Here is a 22,257-nt window from a genome sequence, read left to right on the forward strand (position 1 = left end):
TGAAATAGAGCATGTTGTAAAACCATGTTCTAATGCTCTTTCAACGTTGAATAGGCGATCCTAGTGAGCAGAGTTAATTTTACCTTGTACGGCAGAGGAATCTTAATAAATTACATTTCATGACGTTTCGTGGGGGTGGACATCACACAACAAAAGACACATAATCAGAACACAGTAGTTTCATGGTAATAAAACATTGTAGATACTACATTTGAATTCACTCTATGCCAGAGAGATATGAAAAAGAGGTATAGAGTGTTCCTCTCTGTCAAATAGCCTCAACCTGGGTGCCAGTCCCAATGATTGGATCACAACAAAGTTTTCTTCCAGGTCACAATGACTACATGTGCCCTGCGACCAACCAGTGTACCATCGACAGGAACCGTAGGAAGAGCTGCCAGGCGTGCCGCCTCAGAAAGTGTTACGAAGTGGGCATGATGAAAGGAGGTGAGCAAGGGAACACAGTGGTGTTCACGTGTGTGCCCGCACACACACAACTTACAGTTTGGTTTGGCTTGCCTCAGTAGTGTGAAAAGGTTAGTATTAGTTAAGACTGCTTGATGCTGAAAGGACAGGCGGTGTGTGGCTGAGCATTGTGTGCAGATAAAATAGAGAGTAGCCTACACACCCACAGTTTTGTTTTCATACTTCATGAATGCACACACACACACACACCCATACACACACACAGTGAAATTCTACAGCAAGGAAAGGATATGAAGTTATACGTGGAAGCAAGAGTGTAAATAGCGAGATAAGTGTGTGCATGGTTGTGTGTGTGTGTGTATATATATACTGTACGTATGTGTGCATGCGCGTGTGTTTCGTTACTAACTCTACTCTAAACCCCAGGCTTGCGAAAGGATCGCGGTGGGCGGGTTCTCCAGAGGGATAAGAGGCGTGGTGGCCCTGCTGGTGACAACAGTGTCCAGGAGCACAGCAAAGCGCCCCCTCAGGATAGTAGCAGGAACAGCAGCTTCGGTGGTGGAGGAGGAGGAGAAGGGCGGCTCAAGATTGCCATGCCTCCTGAACAGGTCTGAACATTTCACTGGCTTCCTCCATTTCATACATCTCCAATGTAGCCACTTTCATTTAGCAAACAGTCCTAAACAATTCAGTTAATACAAATTAATGTGTAAGTGGAAACACAAAGTAACAAACAAAGTACCAGGATTAGTATCTTACTCGCTAGCAATCATAATCACGGGTAAAATTGGAATTAAATGCGCGGTGCCGGACTTCCTGCTCTCCTCCCCCAGGTGCTGTTCCTGCTGCAGGGTGCGGAGCCTCCAGCCCTGTGTTCTAGTCAGCAGTTGGGCCGTCCCTACACAGAGATCACCATGATGACCCTGCTCACCAGCATGGCTGACAAGGAGCTGGTGCACATGATCACCTGGGCTAAGAAAATACCCGGCAAGAACTTAACACGGCATAGAAATTATACAGTGCCTTCGGAAAGTATTGAGACCCCTTGACTTTTTCCACATTGTTACGTTACAGCCTTATTCTGAAATGGATTAAGTGACCAGTTTTCCTCAGCAATCTGCACACAATAGCCCATAATGACAAAGCGAAAACAGGTTTTTAGATAATTTTGCAAATGTAAATAAAAAATAAATACGTTATTTACATAAGTATTCAGACCCTTTGATATGAGACTCGAAATTGAGTTCAGGTGCATCCTGTTTCCATTGATCATCCTTTAGATGTTTCTAAAGCTTGATTGGAGTCCACCTGTTGTCAATTCAATTGATTGGACATGATTTTGAAAGGCACACACCTGTCTATTTAAGGTCCCACAGTTGACCGTGCATGTCAGAGCAAAAACCAAGCCGTGAGGTCGAAGGAATTTTCCGAAGAGCTCAAAGACAGGATTGTGTCGAGGCACAGATGTCACGATCGTGTGGGGGAGAGACGGACCAAAACGCAGCATGTGAAAAATAAGACATCTTCTTTTTATTGTGAAGAAGGAAAAACGAAACAAAACACTTACAAACTAACAAAACAATAAACGACCGTGAAGCTATAAACGTAGTGCACACACACAGGCTACAAACGTTCACCATAGACAATTACCCACAACAAACTAAAGCCTATGGCTACCTTAAATATGGCTCCCAATCAGAGACAACTGAAACCAGCTGTCTCTAATTGGGAACCCATTCAGGCAACCATAGACTTTCCTAGACAACTACACACAAACATAGACACAGCTAGACACATTCACTCAACACAAACCCATATACTACACCCAACACCCCCTTTACCATATAACCACCCAAAACCGACAAGACACAAACATTCCCCATGTCACACCCTGACCTAACTAAAATAATAAAGAAAACAAAGAATACTAAGGCCAGGGCGTGACATAACCCCACCCTTAAGGTGCGAACTCCGGGCGCACCAGCACATAGTCTAGGGGAGGGTCTGGGTGGGCGTCCGTCCACGGCGGCGGCTCCGGCACTGGTCGTGGTCCCCACCCCACCATAGTCACTACCCGCTTACGTAGCCTCCTCCAAATGGCCACCCTCCACCTCAACCCCACTAGATTAAGGGGCAGCACCGGATTAAGGGGCAGCACCGGACTAAGGGGCAGCACCGGACTAAGGGGCAGCACCGGACTAAGGTAGCTCAGGACAGAGATATAGCTAAGGACAGAGAGGTAGGTCAGGATAGAGGGGCAACTCCGGACTGAAAGGCAGCTCCGGACAGAGAGAGACAGCTCTGGACTGAGGGGCAGTTCTGGATTAATGGCCGCTCTGGGCTGAGGGGCAGCTCATGAATGGCTGACGGCTCTGGACGCTCATGGCTGGCTGACGGCTCTGGACGCTCATGGCCGGCTGACGGCTCTGGACGCTCATGGCCGGCTGACGGCTCTGGCCGCTCATGGCCGGCTGACGGATCTGGCCGCTCATGGCCGGCTGACGGATCTGGCCGCTCATGGCCGGCTGACGGATCTGGCCGCTCATGGCCGGCTGACGGATCTGGCCGCTCATGGCCGGCTGACGGATCTGGCCGCTCATGGCCGGCTGACGGATCTGGCCGCTCATGGCCGGCTGACGGATCACCATAGACAATTACCCACAACAAACTAAAGCCTATGGCTACCTTAAATATGGCTCCCAATCAGAGACAACTGAAACCAACTGTCTCTAATTGGGAACCCATTCAGGCAACCATGGACTTTCCTAGACAACTACACACAAACATAGACACAGCTAGACACATTCACTCAACACAAACCCATATACTACGCCCAACACCCCCTTTACCATATAACCACCCAAAACCGACAAGACACAAACATTCCCCATGTCACACCCTGACCTAACTAAAATAATAAAGAAAACAAAGAATACTAAGGCCAGGGCGTGACAACAGATCTGGGGAAGGGTACCAAAAAATGTCTGCAGCATTGAAAGTCCCCAAGAACATAGTGGCCTCCATCATTCTTAAATGGAAGAAGATTGGAACCACCAAGACTCTTCCTATAGAACCTTCCAGAAAGACAAGCATCTCTCCAACACTCCATCAATAAGGCCTTTACAGTAGAGTGGCCAGACGGAAGCCACTACTCAGTAAAAGGCACATGACAGGTCCCTTGGAGTTTGCCAAAAGGCACATAAAGACTCTCATGTCATGAGAATAAATATTCTCTGGTCTGATGAAACCAAGATTGAACTCTTTGGCCTGAATACCAAGCGACACATATGGAGAAAACCTGGCACCATCCCTACGGTGAAGCATGGTGGTGGCAGCTTCATGCTGTGGGGATGTTTTTCAGTGGCAGGGACCGGGAGACATAGCCAGGATCGAGGCAAAGATTAACATAGCAAAGTACAGAGAGATTCTTGATGATAACCTGCTCCAGAGCACTCAGGATTTGGAAGGTTCACCTTCCAACAGGACAACGAAACTAAGCACAAGGCCAAGACAACACAGGAGTGGCTTCGGGACAAGTCTCTGAATGTCCTTGTGTGGCCCAGCCAGAGCCCGGACTTGAACGCAATAAAACATCTCTGAAGAGACCTGAAAATAGCTGTGCAGCAACACTCCCCATATAACCTGACAGAGCTTGACAGGATCTGCAGAGAAGAATGGGAGAAACTCCCTAAATACAGGTGTGCCAAGCTTGTAGCGTCATACCCAAGAAGACCAGATGCTGTAATCACTGCCAAAGGTGCTTCAACAAAGTACCGATTAAAGGGTCTGAATACTTATGTAAATGTGATATTTCTGTTTTTTTGTTTTAACTTCTCTAGGGTAGGGGGCAGCATTTTCACGTTTGGATGAAAAGCATACCCAAATTCAACTGCAAGCTACTCATCCCCAGGAGATAAAATATGCATATTATTAGTAGATTTGGATAGAAAACCCTCTGAAGTTTCTACAACTGTTTGAATCATGTCTGTGAGTATAACCAGATTTGTATTTTTTTGAGGTCACTGTCTTTTCAATGGAGTTTCATTGGGAAACCAGATTTCTAAGCAAATTGCTTGCAGTTCCTACGGCTTCCACTGGATGTCAACATTCCTGAGAAATAGGTTGAGGTTATTCCTTTGTGTAATGAAGAAATACGGCCATCTTGAAGTTGAGTCACTCCAGGTGTCCTGTTTGATTGAAGTGCATGTCCAGAAGGCATGCTACATTTCGTTTCAATCCTGTATTGAACACAGATCATCCCGTATTCAATTTTATCGATTATTAACGTTAAAAAATACCTAAAGTTGTATTACAAAAGTAGTTTGAAATTCTTTGGCAAAGTTTACAGGTAACCTTTGAGATATTTTGTCGTCACGTTTGAGCAAGTTGGAACCAGTGTTTTTCTGGATCAAACGTGCCAAATAAATGGACATTTTGGATATATATCGACGGAATTAATCGAGCAAAAGGACCATTTGTGATGTTTATGGGACATATTGGAGTGCCAACAACAGAAGCTCGTCAAAGGTAAGGCATGAATTATATTTTTATTTCTGTGTTTTGTGTCGCGCCTGCAGGGTTGGAATATGCTTCTCTCTTTGTTTACTATTGTGCTATACTCAGATAATAGCATCGTATGCTTTCGCCGAAAGCCTATTTGAATTCTGACATGTTGGCTGGATTCACAACCAGTGTAGCTTTAACTTGGTATCTTTCATGTGTGATTTAATGAAAGTTTTGATTTTATAGTAATTTTCATAGTAATTAATTTGAATATGGCGCTCTGCATTTTCTCAGGCTTTTTGCCAAGTGAGACAGTAGCGTCTTGCCTAAACTTTTGGATATAAATATACATGTATTGTGTAACATGAAGTCCTATGAGTGTCATCTGATGAAGATCATCAAAGGTTAGTGATTAGTTTTATCTCTATTTCTGCTTTTTGTTACTGCTCTCTTTAGCTGGAAAAATGGCTGGCTTTTTCTGTCACTTGGCTCATACCTAACATAATCGTTTGGTGTGCTTTCGTCGTAAAACCTTTTTGAAATCGGACACTTTGGCTGGATTTACAACAAGTGTAGCTTTAAAATGGTGTAAAATACTTGTATGTTTGAGGAATTTAAATTATGGGATTTCTGTTGTTTTGAATTTGGCGCCCTGCAGTTTCACTGGCTGTTGACGAGGTGGGACGCTACCGTCCCACATACCCTAATAAATTAGCAGCATTTCTAAAAACCTGTTTTTGCTTTGTCATTATGAGGTATTTTGTGTAGGTTGATGAGGGGGAAAAAACGATTTAATCAATTTTAGAAAAAGGTAACGTAACAAAGTGGAAAAAGTCAAGGTGTTTGAATACTTTCCAAAGGTACTGTATATGATGTTGTAACAAGGCTTTAATAGTACTCATTATCTCTCTCTCTTTCTCTCTCACACACACAGACAGACACACACAGAAAATACACACACACACACACACACACAGAGTAGACCCCTACGCAATGCTAGACTACAGCCTTCATATGACTGCTTACGCAACCACTTTCCTCCTGTGGTGGCAGGCCTTGGTAGTGGCAGTGTCCGGCTGCTGAGGTTGCACACACACACTGGGACATTACAGGCATTATGTTGATGATTACAGTCACTATCTCAAAGGGTCGTTTGGGCAAAACCAGTGCTACCCCATTGAGCCACACACAACCTCCCCGCGACACTGTCTAAGTAAACACTGATGTTATGATGTCCCAGTGTGTGTCACTAAGAACCCAAAAGCAGTCTTTAGCCATGTAATTGGATATGAATTAGGACAGCTGAGTTGATAAGGACCCATGCCAGACCAGCAAAGAGATTGCAGATAGGACTATTCACAATGGCTGTTATGTGGCAAGATTGTAATAAGTTTAATGCATAGCATTTATCTTTACCTAAGAATTCTGATCAGAGAAAAATGTTATCCTGGAAAAATACAACTATCACATGATAATATATATATTGATCTGATTCAACTAGAGGCTTCAACCAGTGCTCCAGTCAACCACAAATTAAAGGAAATTATCACTTTCATTACTTTGCATTTGCAGTGTGTGGGAGCTTCTATCCTTTGAATGACAATTTTACTATTAAATGAGTAACGTGACCATCTTAAAGTGGTTGAATGGACTAGTGGTTAATGTATGGTTGATAGTGGGTTCATATATGGTTTGACCGCAGTGTGACCGTGTCTCTGGTACTGGTAGGTTTCCAGGAGCTGTCTCTCCATGACCAGGTGCAGTTGCTTGAGAGTTCCTGGCTGGAGGTGCTGATGATCGGACTCATTTGGAGGTCCATCCCCAGCCCTGGGAAACTAATCTTCGCCAAGGACCTGATACTGGACAGGTGGGTACACACACACATAAAATATATTGTACAAGAAATACATCTAAATTGTAGACGTCCATTTCGCGCCTTGTCTGTGTACCTCTACTGAAGGCCATGTCACAATGAGTCTAAGTATGATATTCCCATGGAGGAAGAAACGCACTGTTTCACCTGCACAAGTCCCCATCACTACACTTTAACGTTGGCAGAGGGGAGTGAAGTGTCACCAAAATGATGACTCTTGGGAAAGATCGTGCAAGACAGCACCAGAGAAAGGGGGGAAAGACCGAGAGATGGAAAGAGAGGGAGAGGAGGCCAAGAGAGGGCGTATTTTTCAAGCACAGCCTGTTCACTTCATTTACCCCCACCGTGTTCAAAGTAAACAAGTTTCACAGAGCTGCTGAGCCTCCCTAAAGGGAAAGAGGGAGAGGGTGAAATGAAATAGGGAGAGAGGAAGAAGGGCTGTTACTCTCTCTCGTTGATGTCTATGATGTTCTCATTTGATCTGAGTTTTATTATAGAGCATTACTTCTGACACCGGGTCCATAGCTAGTCACTTTGACATGATGAGTAAAATGGTGCAGGAGAGGTGGGAAGGCTGTTTGAGTTAGGGGGCAACTATCAAACTTATTCTAGATGGCTGCTCTTCAGAAATACTGTATGATTATTGTTCTTACCCTGACCACCATCTCTGGTCCAGTGCTGCAGTCACTCAGAGTTTCACTGTACTTTACTGATGTCTCATCCCGACTCATATGATAAATAAGAATTAAAAACGAATAAGAATCTTGTACAGCAGAAGAAGATTATTTGTACAAAAATCTAATAAGTAATCTAATTAGGAGCCTATCTTTTTTTTTTATCCCCTTTTCTCCCCAATTTTCGTGGTATCCAATCGCTAGTAATTACTATCTTTTCTCATCGCTACAACTCCCGTACGGGCTCGGGAGAGACGAAGGTCGAAAGCTATGCGTCCTCCGAAGCACAACCCAACCAAGCCGCACTGCTTCTTTAACACAGCGTGCCTCCAACCCGGAAGCCAGCCGCACCAATGTGTCGGAGGAAACACCGTGCACCTGGCCCCCCTTGGTTAGCACGCACTGCGCCCAGCCCGCCACAGGAGTTGCTGGAGCGCGATGAGACAAGAAAATCCCTATCGGCCAAACCCTCCCTAACCCGGACGACGCTGGCCCAATTGTGCTTCGCCACACGGACCTCCCGGTCGCGGCCGGCTGCAACAGAGCCTGGGGGCGAACCCAGAGACTCTGGTGGCGCAGTTAGCACTGCGATGCAGTGCCCTAGACCACTGCGCAACCCGGGAGGCCTTTAGGAGCCTATCTAATAAGATTTTTTATGTTTTACCTTATATGTCAGTAATGAATTTGTATATGTATTAACATACACTGAGTATACAAAACATTAGGAACACCTGCTCTTTCCATAAGACTGACCAGGTGAACACTATGACCCCTCATTGATTTCACTTGTTCAATCCACTTCCAACAGTGTAGATGAAGGGGAGGAGACAGGTTAAAGAAGGAATGTTTTATTAGTTTTACCCCTTTTTCATGATTTCATGATATCCAATTGGTAGTTATAGTCTTGTCCCATCGCTGCAACTCCCGTACGGACACGGGAGAGGTGAAGGTCGAGAGCCATGCGTCCTCCGAAACACGACCCTGCCAAGCCGCACTGCTTCTTGACACAATACTTGCTCAACCTGGAAGCCAGCCGCACTGATGTGTCGGAGGAAACACCGTACAGCTGGCTACCGAAGTCAGCGTGCACTGAGCCCAGCCCCCCACAGGAGTCGCTAGAGCGCGATGAGACAAGGACATCCCAGCCAGCCAAACCCTCCCCTAACCTAGACGATGCTGGCCCCTCCCCTAACCCAGACGACGGTGGACACAGCCCGGGATCAAACCCAGGTCTGTAGTGACGCAGTGTGATGCAGTGCTTTAGAGCCATTCAGAGCCATTCAGAGCGTGAATGGACAAGACAAAGCATTTAAGTACCTTTAAACAGGGTATGGTGCCAGGCACACTGGTTTGTGTCAAGAACTGCAACGCTGCTGGGTTTTTCACGCTCAACAGTTTCCCTTGTGTTTCAAGAACTGTCCACCACCAAAAGGACATCCAGCCAACTTGATACAACTGTGGGAAGGATTGGAACGCTTTCGACACCTTGTGAGGCCATGCCCCGATGAATTGAGTTTGTTCTGAGTGGGGAGGGGGCAAAGCAATATTAGGAAGGTGATCCTAATATTTGCTAGAATTGGTGCATATGCCTTATATGACATACACAATTCGCTACATGATTTTCAGCTTCCAGGAATTGTGTACAGATCCTTGCGTCATGGGGCCGTGCACAACCATGCTGAAACATGAGGTGATGGCGGCGGATGAATGGCATGACAATGGGCCTCAGGATCTCGCCATTTTACCGATGGCAATTCAAATTGCCATCTGTAAAATGCAATTGTGTTCGTTGTCCGTAGTTTAAGCCTGCCCATACCATAACCCCACCGCCACCGTGGGGAACTTTGTTCACAACGTTGACATCAGCAAACCGCTTGCCAACACAAAGCCATACACGTGGTCTGCCAAATTCTCTAAAACAACGTTGGAGGTGGCTTATGGCGGCTCAATTCTCTGGCAACAGCTCTGGTGGACATTCCTGCGGTCAGAATGCCAATTACACGGTCCCTCAAAACTTCAAACATCTGTGGTATTGTGTTGTGACAAAACTGCACATTTTAGAGTGGCCTTTTATTATCTCTAGCACAAGGTGCACCTGTGTATTGATCATACTGTTTAATCAGATTCTTAATTTGCCACACCTGTCAGGTGGATGGATTATCTTGTCAAAGGATAAATGCTCACTAACAGGGATGTAAACAAATTTGTGCACATCATTTGAGAAAAATAAGCTTTTTGTGCGTATGGAACATCATCTGAGAACTTTTTTTTCAGCTCATGAAACATGGGACCAACACTTTACATGTTGCATTGATATTTTGTTCAGTGTATAAGAAAAGTGTATGTTCTGACAATGTAACCTCTACAAAATACATGCTTTTCTTATAGGTTTTGTTTTTATAAGTCAACGTAGAAAAAAAAACATGACAATTACTATATTTGTATATATATTTTCAAGTATGAATTTCCATTATTATGGCATCTCCTACTGGACAGTGGATTTATCTACAACTGTGCCTTTGGTTTCCCATCCATGGTTTTAACCAATCCCCCAGCCCTGTTTAGCTTTGATAGTTGTCACTTACTATTACCAATGTGCTATTGTGTGAATGATTGTTGAGGGTTCTCCACTTAATAATGAAAGAGATTCACTGCTTGTTTCCAAGTCGTTCCTATCCTTCTCCCTCCTCCTTCGCATCCCTCTCTCCTCCTCCTCCTCCCCTTCTTCCTCCTTCTGCTTTCCCCTTTCCTCCTGCTCCTCCTCGTGGCAGACTTAGCTTCTTTTTTCAACAATTGTAACGTTGCGTGCGACTGACTTCAGACAGTGCTATGCAATTGCTTTGAAATGTGTGTATCTCATGTATGTGAGACATTAGAAGGCTTAACTTACATGTCTTTTGTATGTTATTATACACCTGGAACATTTATTTTATGTCTAAATGTTACCCATCCATATAAGTCAGATATTACAAGAATCTAATATGTGTATTTGCTGCCATGTGTATTACTTACAAGTTCCAGGTAGAACATACAGGAATCTTGTTCAATGATTCTGTATCTTTTCCATATGGCGGATCTTTGACCTCCAGGAGTGAAGGGGACTGTGTGGAGGGCATGGCTGAGATCTTTGACATGCTCCTGGCCACTGTGTCTCGCTTCCGCATGCTCAAACTAAAGCCTGAGGAGTTTGTGTGTCTCAAAGCCATCATCTTGCTTAACTCTGGTGAGTGTGTTAATTCTAAGCTATTAAAGATGCTTTGCTTAGTATGTTTTGTTGTTGTGCGTGTGACCTGAGTTTAATCCTGGGTTAGCCTTGGCTGTGATTGAGAACATTAAGTGTGTATGATAGAAAAACATCTCCATTCAGATTTTTTTTGTCCAATCACAAATGTTCTTTCTGTTTGAGGCAGATTCCGACCAGACTTAAGCGCACGCAAATGGAACGAAATTCCCTTTCTATGCACATTTCTCTCGTCGCGTATTCTGACCTTGAATTTAAGCATGAGAAATAGCATGCTATTCACCCGCTATTCATTTGGGGTGGAGATCAAAGAAATGAAGATGCGGTGGTGTCTACAGACACTCCGTATTCTGACCTTGTCTTAATTCCCTCATAATTCCACCATCTTTACTGGTGACGAATCAGTGATTAGGGTCGAGCAACCTGTCGGTTCCAAGTGCAACAACATCTACTTTCCTTTTTCCGATAGAAATAACACCATCCTCCATACACTGTAGTTTACAAATTAAGAAGAGGTAGGTAAATGAGTAAGCCATTTGGATAAGGGGATTGTATAAATGACAATTGTTTTTACATCTATTTCACCGTACAATCACCGTAGACAAATGAAGTTTATGAAATGCTGGCCTTACAAGGATGACATTTGGAGACCCAACCTGCTCCTGTAGCCATGCGCAATATGACAGTATTGCGCCAAACCTACTGAGTTGATGATTTCACTCTATTTTTACAATTTGTATCTTGTTAAATGTTAGCCACTTTCAGTTATACTGCCCTACAAAGCAAAAAGGCAGTAACTGCTCATAGTGTGGAACTGACAAAAATCACAGTAACTTTATGCAGTTACTGCTAACATGACCCCCATTTTCTCCAACACATGATACAATAGAGGCAGGATACTTGTTCACATGATTAAGCATGTGTTTAATGTAGCATTCTTGACCAAATGAGCAATTACTGCCTTTGTGCTTGGTTGAGCAGTATACCCACATAGGCCTACATAACTGTCACTTTAGTGTTAGTTTCCTTACATTTTGCATCATTCCATTACATAGTTTACCTTTCTTTTCTCTGTCACATTTGTGTGTTTGTTCCTGAGGATCGCTGGCAATAGTGGATCATATGTCACGACTTCCGCCGAAGTCGCTTCCTCTCCTTGTTCGGGCGGCGTTCGGCGTCGCCGGTCTTCTAGCCATCATTGATCCACTTTTCATTTTCCATTTGTTTTGTCTTGTCTTCCCACACACCTGGTTTCAATTCCCTCATTACATGTTGTGTATTTAACCCTCTGTTCCCCCCATGTCCTTGTCCGGAATTGTTTATTGTAAGTGCATGTGCACGTTATTCTGGTGTGCGACGGGTTTTGTACCCATTGATTGTTTGTTCTGGATGCCGGTGGTTTTATGTATTGAACTGCTCCGTTGTAAACCCAGTTTTTTCTCTCCTACGCCTGACTTCCCTGCCGCCAGTACGCACCCCTTACATCATATTAAGCTAACATATTACAATTTGTGCAATAACTTGGGACGCGTAGCCTATTTGTATCATTATGGAACGCAGGCCATAGGTAGCAGTTTAAACCTGGAGCCTGGCACACGGTTCACGACAACTGGAATGTCGCTATCACAGTTCTATGATTAGTGAGGAGTATTAGGGTAGATTTGTGGGACTACTGTTCAATTGTAAACTTTTGTCATCTTCCAATATTTAATGGTTTGAACAATTGAATATGGCAACTTTCAGGATGAATCAAGCCACTGTATTTTTGATTCACCAATATTGTGTGCTTAAAGACTGCAAACAGCATATTTTTTTTCATTATTTATAAGTACTTTCCTAACCCTAAATTATATACAAGATCATAATATTTTTAAATCCACCAATTGGTGCTGAAAAGGAGACAAATTTCTGTATTTAGGCCTACATGGCTTTCTTTCATTGATCCCTCATTGATCCCTAATGAGTCTGTAAAGAAAATCCTAACTAACAGTACACCAAATTCAAAAGGTTGGCTTTAGATAAATGTACTGAAAAAGCTATTGAATGAAAACTCCACTATAAAATCTGTGGGCCAGCAAGTGGAAGGGTTTTCAGTAGGTGAATTACATTAATCCAGCGCGCGCAAGGGAACCACGCCTGCAAAGCCTGCTTAAATGTCTGAATAGCAACCACTCATAAGTGCGTAAGAAAGGTGGAGTTTCCTAAGTCTGAATCCGCCACTTCATGAACATGGTGTTTAACTAATGCATTCTGTTGCCCTTAAGTAAAAGGAGGAACTCTGTTTTTATGCCACTCAAGAGCATTAGCTGTGAACAGAATGATCCCAAGTCCTTCTTTCTCAATGTACCCTATAACTGTTACCATGACAACTGGGCCAGCTGTTCTATGTGTGTTGACTGAGAAACTTCTGTGTTTGTTTTGAGATTGACTAATATGTAAGAGACAGAAACACCTTAGCGATGGGTGTTTTTGCAGGTTTCTGTGTATAGCTACCTGATGTTCTTATTAATTGCTGAGTTAGCAGTTGCTGCATTGAGAACATCAGGCTCTTCCCTTTTTCCTGTCTTTGTCTCTTTTTTCTTTACTTAAAACCCTTACAAAATCCCTTGTAGGTACAATAACCTCTCTGTCTCTCTCCTCATTCCCTCTAGGTGCCTTCTCCTTCTGTTATTACTCTGTGGAGTCCCTCCACAACAGCCCGGCGGTGCAAAGCATGTTGGACAACATCACTGACGCTCTCATCCACCACATCAGCCAATCGGGAGCCTCGGTGCAGCAGCAGTCCAGACGGCAGGCCCAGCTCCTGCTCCTGCTCTCGCACATCAGACATATGAGGTGAGGAGGGCACTCTATCTAGCTGAGGAGCACTAAGGAGAGGGGGGGATAAGGGGAGTGTGGTTGGCAGACTGCTGTTTTTCTCACACATCAGACACATTATATGAGGAGTTCAAACTACACGAGGGGACACATACTCCTGATGATGTAAATTCAGATTCTGAAAGTCGAGGCGCAGTTTAGACCTAGGCAAAGGGAATGTTCATATTATCTGTCAGTTACATACAGTATGATCATCACTTGTTTGGTTATACCCACAGATGATATTTCTGTCGTTATCAATATCCCCTCTCACTCCTCCTCTTCTCTCCTCTCTGTAGCAACAAAGGCATGCAGCACTTGTACAGCATGAAGTGTAAGAACAAAGTGCCACTGTATGACCTGCTCCTGGAGATGCTGGACGCTCACCGGATCCACTCCCCAGGCAAGGTGGCCCAAGCCTGGGGACAGGCCAAGGGGGAGCCCCTCTCTACCAAAGGCTCCAGCATAGGACCCAAGCAAGGCAACCAAGATACCCAGCTCAGAAGCCCCGGCCCTGGGGTACTCGAGTATGGCACTACACGCTCTGACCAGAGCCCCATTCCATGATGAAATATAGAAAGAGGTATTTGTAGATATGGAAGATGTAAAAGTCCTTCCAGTCGATATAGTATATGTAGAGAAATATTTAGACATTTGTGGAGGTGAGAGTAGATAGAAAATATACATGAATTTGTTATTTGTAATATTCGTTTATAATTTATGATTTAGCAGAGATCCGTTGAATGTTTAGAAACGTTCGCATTTTGTGCTGGCTCACTACGGACTGAAATGTGCTCCGTCTCACCAGATGTTGCCTTTCACAACATTTAGAAACTTTTGAGTGAAGTGTTTTCTGTGGCTTTAGCAGCAATTTCACCTTTGTGCAGCTTCATATAGTGTAGCGCACTGTTAGCAGCGTAGACTCTTGATAGAGAGCAGCTAGTCAATGTTGATCAATGCATTATACCCCGTGAACGTGAGCTTTGCTTGCCTTGACCAAATGTCCCTGTAAACTAAGCTAACATATGGAATTGTTTTAAGATGGTCATACCAAGGATCATTTAGCTATTTGATTTTGAATTTTAGAACCCCTTAAAGTATCAAAAAATAGATAAAGAATTATTGGATGAAATGTTGAATTTGGCATTACTGCTATTAGCCAATAGAAATGCATTGAATAACAGATTCACTACATGGAACAACAGATAGTACCCATTAAAATATCAAAAGGAAGTTTGTACTGAGGTGTCTGTCCAATTTTTTCCCATGTATTTAGCCCCTTATTTTCAGCACTAAATTATCTCCATATAGACTTCCATTCATGTTTTGAAACAATTGACAAAATGGGATATTCATGGTAATGTATTACTACATTCGTAATTTATATTGTACAGAACTCTTAACCACATTTCAGTTGATGGACAGCAAATAATGTTTCATGGACCATTTTATATGGTTCAAAAACAGAAGTAATGTAATAGATCCCTACAGTGGAGGTAATACCCATAAAACCTAGCGGCCAAACAGGGAAATGGTTCCAATCGTTTTTCCACCATTCATTTTTCCCATAGGGGATTTTAGAAACACTTAAAATAAAGACAGTTCACAGATTTGTCCATTTTAAAGAAATGCAGCCAATTTATTAATTATTACATTCAGCCAACATTAGATAGTTAATCCAGACATTCTTGCCTTTGCCTCGGTTTGGCAGTAACGTTCAGATCATCATGGCATTTATAGTGCTTCGTGATAGGCACATTAGCAGCTAATTTGCATTGCATTTTTGGGAGGTAAATACAGGCAAATATATTGATAAGTTACCTTGTCGTAGAGAGATTTACAAGGTTATCAAAACGTCACGCCAGGGTAAGCCTACACGGAACAGAGCCCTCCTTTTAAGTGTTTCTAAAATCCCATATAGGACAAATGTATGGTGGGAAAACTATTGGAACGGTTTCCCTGTTTGCCCACTAGGTTTTATGGGTATTATGACTCATACTGTGGTACTCTATTTAGCCTTTTTTGCAGCTGTTCTGTGAATATTTAATTGCTTACTCTAACAGATTGTTGTGTGAAGTTTGTGTATATGAGAGAGCGAGATAGAGAAATGTGTAACGGAGGTCCTCCTCCTCTTCAACCGAAAAATAGGAGTATTGAGGGAACCAAGATGCAGCGGAGTTTGAAGACATAATTTATTAAAGAATAACACGAAAACACAAACTTGACTAAACTAACAAAAACAACAAACGGTGTAGACAGACCTGAACGACGAACTTACATTTAAACACGAGAACGCACGAACAGGGAAAAATAGCCTACACATAAAATGACGATGTACAACACAAACCGAATAGTCCCGTATGGTGCGACAAACACTGACACAGGAGACAACCACCCACAACGAACACTGTGAAACCACCTACCTAAATATGACTCTTAATTAGAGGAACGCCAAACACCTGCCTCTAATTAAGAGCCATACCAGGCAACCCATAAACCAACATAGAAACAGAAAACATAGAATGCCCACCCAAACTCACGTCCTGACCAACTAACACATACAACAAACTAACAGAAATAGGTCAGGAACGTGACAAAATGACTTGCTTGTTCCTGAAGATGATTAAATACGTAGATCATTAATTTGTTCTACCAGATATGAGAGCCACTGCTGATTACTTAGTGTGCTCTACGGAAGTCTACACCCACCACATGTACAATAAATGTAGACGTTGACTTGGATGCTACGGTCATCAAGTGCACACTTTTCAACTGACTATCATGTGTTGCTGTAAATAGACCAAGGATAAGACTTTAATAAATGGGGTAGATATTTGTTGCATTATTATATATAAATTACTGTCTGGCAATTTGTTAATTAAGCAATGCAAACTCAAAGCAATACAAAAACACAGGGAACTAATATTTAATGTGTACTTTATTATACGCAAATAGTATTCTTCATTAGGTCAGCATTAGCAAACTAAATACATAGATCATTACATAAGTATAAATGCTAATATTTAATCGTTTTTACAGTTTCATTTTTCAACAGCCCAGTGATTTTGATGTTTCCATCCAGATAGGATAATCATAATTATTACAAAGCACACTGTGACTCACCACCTGGATTCGTTCTCATGTATCAACATTTGAAAAAATGTTTTTTTTTTTTTTTTTACATTGGATGAAAGTAGAGACTCAGAGCTACAAAATGGTATTACATACATTGCATTTGAGGAACAATGGGAAAGTAATTCTGCTTTTAAAGTTGTAAACTCACTTTTGAGAAAATGGCCTTTGAATGTTTTGGTATCTAGTGAAGAGCTCTTCTTTGTCTACTTCCATTCAGCATCGTTCACACCCTCTTAAGCTTTAGCCCCACCCGTCTCGTTTTGCTCTCGGAGTACACACTTGACACTCTGGCCGATGATTGGATAACATGAAAACAGCCTAACAAGCTCTGCTTGTTTTTTTGCAGACGTTTACTGACACCGGCCATATTCAACAGATGTTGTAAACAAGTAACGCTAGCTAACAAGCCAGCCAGCTAACGTTAGCTAGTTAAACAACAATGAACAGTGCCAACAATGCCACAGTGCTGGGAGCTAACCACCCAGGTTAAATGTTAGCTAGAAAACATTAGGCTCTAACTAGAAAAGCAAACGACTCTGGAATAATAATGTCAGCTAGGGAGCCAGCCTGCTAACGTTAGCTATCTAGCTAACAGTACACTTCAGCTTAAGACGTGTACAGTTGAAGTTGGAAGTTTACATACACCTTAGCCAAATACTTTTAACTAAGTTTTTCACAATTCCTGACATTTAATCCTAGTAAAAATTCCCTGTTTTAGGTCAGTTAGGATCACCACTTTATTTTAAGAATGTGAAATGTCAGAATAATATTAGAGAGAATAATTTATTTCAGCTTTTATTTCTTTCATCACATTCCCAGTGGGTCAGAAGATTACATACACTCAATTAGTATTTGGTAGCATTGCCTTTAACTTGTTTAACTTCAGTAAAACGTTTTGGGTAGCCTTCCACAAGCTTCCCACAATAAGTTGGGTGAATTTTGGCCCATTCCTCCTGACAGAGCTGGTGTAACTGAGTTGGGTTTGTAGGCCTCCTTGCTTGCAAGCACTTTTTCGGTTCTGCCCACAAATCTTCTATAGGATTGAGGTCAGGGCTTTGTGATGGCCACTCCAATACCTTGACTTTGTTGTCCTTAAGCCATTTTGCCACAACTTTGGAAGTATGCTTGGGGTCATTGTCCATTTGGAAAACCCATTTTCGACCAAGCTTTAACTTCCTGACTGATGTCTTGAGATGTTGCTTCAATATATCCACATAATTTTCCTGCCTCATGATGTCATATATTTTGTGAAGTGCACCAGTCCCTCCTGCAGCAAAGCACCCCCACAACATGATGCTGCCATCCCTGTGCTTCACGGTTGGGATGGTGTTCTTCGGCTTGCAAGACTCCCCCTTTTTCCTCCAAACATAACGATGGTCATTATGTCCCCAAAATTATATTTTTGTTTCATCAGACCAAAGGACGTTTCTCCAAAAAGTATGATATTTTTCCCCATGTGCAGTTGCAAATTGTAGTCTGGCTTTTTTATGGCGGTTTTGGAGCAGTGGCTTCTTCCTTGCTGAGCGGCCTTTCAGGTTATATCTATATAGGACTCGTTTTACTATGGATATAGATACTTTTGTACCTGTTTCCTCCTGCATCTTCACAAGGTCCTTTGCTGTTGTTCTGGGATTGATTTGCACTTTTCTCACCAAAGTGCGTTCATCTCTAAGACAGAACACGTCTCCTTCCTGAGCGGTATGACGGCTGCATGGTCCCATGGTGTTTTTGCTTGCGTACTATTGTTTATACAGATGAACGTGGTACCTTCAGGCGTTTGGAAATTGCTCCTAAGGATGAACCAGACTTGTGGAGGTCAACAATTTTTTTTCCCCTGAGGTCTTGGCTGATTTCTTTTGATTTTCCCATGATGTCAAGCAAAGAGACACTGAGTTTGAAGGTAGGCCTTGAAATACATCCACAGGTACACCTCCAATTGACTCAAATGATGACTATCAGAAGCTTCTAAAGCCATGACATCATTTTATGGAATTTTCCAAGCTGTTTAAAGGCATAGTCCACTTAGTGTATGTAAACTTCTGACCCACTGGAATTTTGATATAGTGAAATAATCTGTCTATAAACAATTCTTGGAAAAATTACTTGTCATGCACAAAGTAGATGTCCTAACCGACTTGCCAAAACTATAGTTTGTTAAAAATAAATTTGTGGAGTGGTTGAAAAAGTTTTAACGACTCCAACCTAAGTGTATGTAAACTTCTGACTTCAAATGTAGGTAAACAATGAACCTAGCTAAGTGAACAACGTTTAAGATCACACACGTCACGTAACATTAGCTAGCGAGCCAGCCAGCTAAAGTTAGCTAGTTAAACAACAATGAACACAGTGCCAAATCATGTCATTACTACTCCGCATGAATACGGCTCTGGGACACGAATAATAACATATAGGGAGCTAGCTAGCTGACAGTACACTTTAGCTTGAAATGAATCCACTTTATGTCAAAATTAGAAATGTGCAATATCTGAAAATGTAGCTAGCTAACACCAGACTATCTTCACTGTATACATTGTCATCCATGATGGATGCGTCTCCATGTTAGGAATGCTATACTGCCCTTAGTTTGAAGATGTAATCCGGAGACAGGTTTTTTCTCTATTTCTTTAGATATCATACTCTAATTCCACTGATTTCAAAACTTGACCTTCCAGAAAGTGGAGAGCAACACTTATGCAGCTCCACTACACAATACATTTTTTTTAACCTGTTGAGGATGGGGGCGCTGTTGTGACTATTTATGCTAATCGTGTAATTTTTGAAACGGCTTCCCACAAAACCCTTGATCGTACAATATGCATATTATTATTATTATTGGATAGAAAACAGTCTATAGTTTCTATAGGAGTTGAAATTTTGTCTCTAAGTGGAACAGAGCCAATTCTACAGCAATTTCCCTGACATGGAGTCAGATTTCAGAAATTTTGGCCCCTGATCTGGAGTCAGTTAAAAGGGCACTGTTATTGCTATGAGTATACGGACACTGCTTACGTCTTCCCCTGGATGCCTTTACGTGATGACGATTTGAATGGGGTCGGTTGCGCGTTCACAGGCACTATAAATTAAAAAAACCTGTAGCTAGCAAGTCTTTTCTTGCTGCATAATGCGCCTGGAGGACATCGACCCGCACTTGTTCCAAGCATTATTGGAGGGAGTAATATTACTCTGGTCATGTTTCTACTCGTTATGGGAGTTAAAAACATCATAAGGTAGTTAATTTAAAGCGTTTTATAGCAATTTATATCCGTTTAGTGCGATTTTGGGACATTTATTTCTGAAACGCTGTGAATTGCTGGGCACGCTTCCAGTTCATCCCGAACGCAGTTGGCATTTCCACATGGCAAGAGGACAGCTTTCCACCAAAAGACGATTGGACCCAAGAAAGGATCCTTTGCCCAAGATACTGATGGAAGAACAGCTCAAAGTAGGACATTTTTATTATGATAAATCGTGTTTCTGTCGAAAAATGTTAGTGGCTTAGGGCGCCATGTTTTTTGACGTAGCTTCGCTTGGCGCAAACTGTATTGAAAAGTAAGGATAATTTAAAAAATGTAATTCCGCGATTGTATTAAGAATTAAATTGTCTATCAATCCCTGTCCACCCTATATTTTTTAGTCACGTTTATGAGTATTTATGTATAAGAGTAGATCACTGTCTAATATGGCGCACGGACATTTTCTCACCAGCTGGGCTACATTTCACATTGTCTAACCATGATTTTGGTGGCTAAATATAAACATTTTCGATCAAACTCTATATGGATTGTGTAATATGATGTTACAGGAGTGTCATCTGAAGAATTCTGAGAAGGTTAGTGAAAAAATTAATATATTTTGGCGATGTTGACTTTTATCGCTCACTTTGGCTAGAATCAATGCTGGGCTGCTATGTGCTATGTGCTATGCTAATATAACGATTTATTGTGTTTTCGCTGTAAGACACTTAGAAAATCTGAAATATTGTCTGTATTCACAGGATCTGTGTCTTTCGATTAGTGTATGCTGTGTATTTTTACGAAATGTTTGATGATTAGTAAGTAGGTAAACACGTTGCTCTATGTAGTTTTTCTAGTCCATTTGTGACGGTGGGTGCAATTGTAACCTATGCCATCTACCTGAAATATGCACATTTTTCTAACAAAACCTATCCCATACCATAAATATGTTATCAGACTGTCATCTGATGAGTTTTTTTCTTGGTTAGGGGCTATAAATATCTTAGTTTAGCCGAATTGGTGATAGCTACTGGTGTTGGTGGACAAATAAAAGATGGTGGATTATGCTAATGTGTTTTTAGGTAATAGATGTACATCTTTACATATTGTGTCTTCCCTGTAAAACATTTTAAAAATCGGACATGTTGGCTGGATTCACAAGATCTGTGTCTTTCATTAGCTGTATTGGACTTTAATGTGTGAAAGTTAAATATTTTAAAAAAATATTTTTTTTGAATTTCGCGGCACTGGTTTTTCAGTGGGGGTGGGGGGGGAGTGCCGCTAGCGGCACCCTCATCCTAGACAGGTTAACCTCTACTGCCTCAGAAACCCGGATCCGGGAGCACCCCCCACCCCCCACACACTGTTTAGCATAGCTAGCATAGCTTCACAAGTAGATAGTAGCATCTAAATATCATTAAATCACAAGTCCAAGACACCAGATGAAAGATACAGATCTTGTGAATAAAGCCACCATTTCAGATTTTTAAAATGTTTTACAGGGAAGACACAATATGTAAAGATGTAAATCTATTAGCTAAAAACACATTAGCATAATCCACCATCTTTTATTTGTCCACCAACACCAGTAGCTATCACCAATTCGGCTAAACTAAGATATTTATAGCCCCTAACCAAGAAATAAACTCATCAGATGACAGTCTGATAACATATTTATGGTATGGGATAGGTTTTGTTAGAAAAATGTGCATATTTCAGGTAGCTGCCATAGGTTACAATTGCACCCACCGTCACAAATGGACTAGAATAATTACAATGAGCAACGTGTTTACCTAACTACTAATCATCAAACATTTCGTAAAAATACACAGCATACACTAATCGAAAGACACAGATCCTGTGAATACAGACAATATTTCAGATTTTCTAAGTGTCTTACAGCGAAAACACAATAAATCGTTATATTAGCATAGCACATAGCACATAGCAGCCCAGCATTGATTCTAGCCAAAGTGAGCGATAAAAGTCAACATCGCCAAAAGATATTAATTTTTTCACTAACCTTCTCAGAATTCTTCCGATGACACTCCTGTAACATCATTTTACAATATACATATACAGTTTGTTCGAAAAGGTGCATATTTAGCCATACAAAACCGTGGTTACACAATGAAAATAGTAGCAAAACAAGCCTGAAAATGTCGGTCGCCATCTTTCAGAGTGATCTAGTTTAATTAATAGCTAATCATATACTTGACTAAAAAATACAGGGTTTACAGGAATCGAAAGACAAATTAGTTCTTAATGCAACCGCTGATTTACATTTTTAAAATTATCCTTACTTTTCAATACAGG

The 22,257-nt window shown here is 41.9% G+C and overlaps 1 protein-coding gene across 3 annotated transcripts in view; it reads left to right on the forward strand.

Annotated features, from left to right (window-relative positions):
- LOC129817164 (estrogen receptor-like) overlaps positions 1 to 14,813 on the forward strand; it is a 37,862-nt gene extending 23,049 nt beyond the window's left edge. For all 3 annotated transcript variants that reach the window (XM_055872137.1, XM_055872136.1, XM_055872138.1), the window contains 7 exons: positions 331 to 447; positions 853 to 1,034; positions 1,260 to 1,413; positions 6,658 to 6,796; positions 10,566 to 10,699; positions 13,369 to 13,552; positions 13,873 to 14,813. In XM_055872137.1, coding sequence (XP_055728112.1) covers positions 331 to 447; positions 853 to 1,034; positions 1,260 to 1,413; positions 6,658 to 6,796; positions 10,566 to 10,699; positions 13,369 to 13,552; positions 13,873 to 14,140 — 1,178 coding nt within the window. In that variant the 3' untranslated portion in view covers positions 14,141 to 14,813. The remainder of the gene's footprint in view (positions 1 to 330; positions 448 to 852; positions 1,035 to 1,259; positions 1,414 to 6,657; positions 6,797 to 10,565; positions 10,700 to 13,368; positions 13,553 to 13,872) is intronic.
- The last annotated feature ends 7,444 nt before the right edge of the window (positions 14,814 to 22,257 follow it).

The sequence above is a fragment of the Salvelinus fontinalis genome, chromosome 20 (assembly GCF_029448725.1).
Source record: "Salvelinus fontinalis isolate EN_2023a chromosome 20, ASM2944872v1, whole genome shotgun sequence".
NCBI classification, from domain to species: domain Eukaryota; kingdom Metazoa; phylum Chordata; class Actinopteri; order Salmoniformes; family Salmonidae; genus Salvelinus; species Salvelinus fontinalis.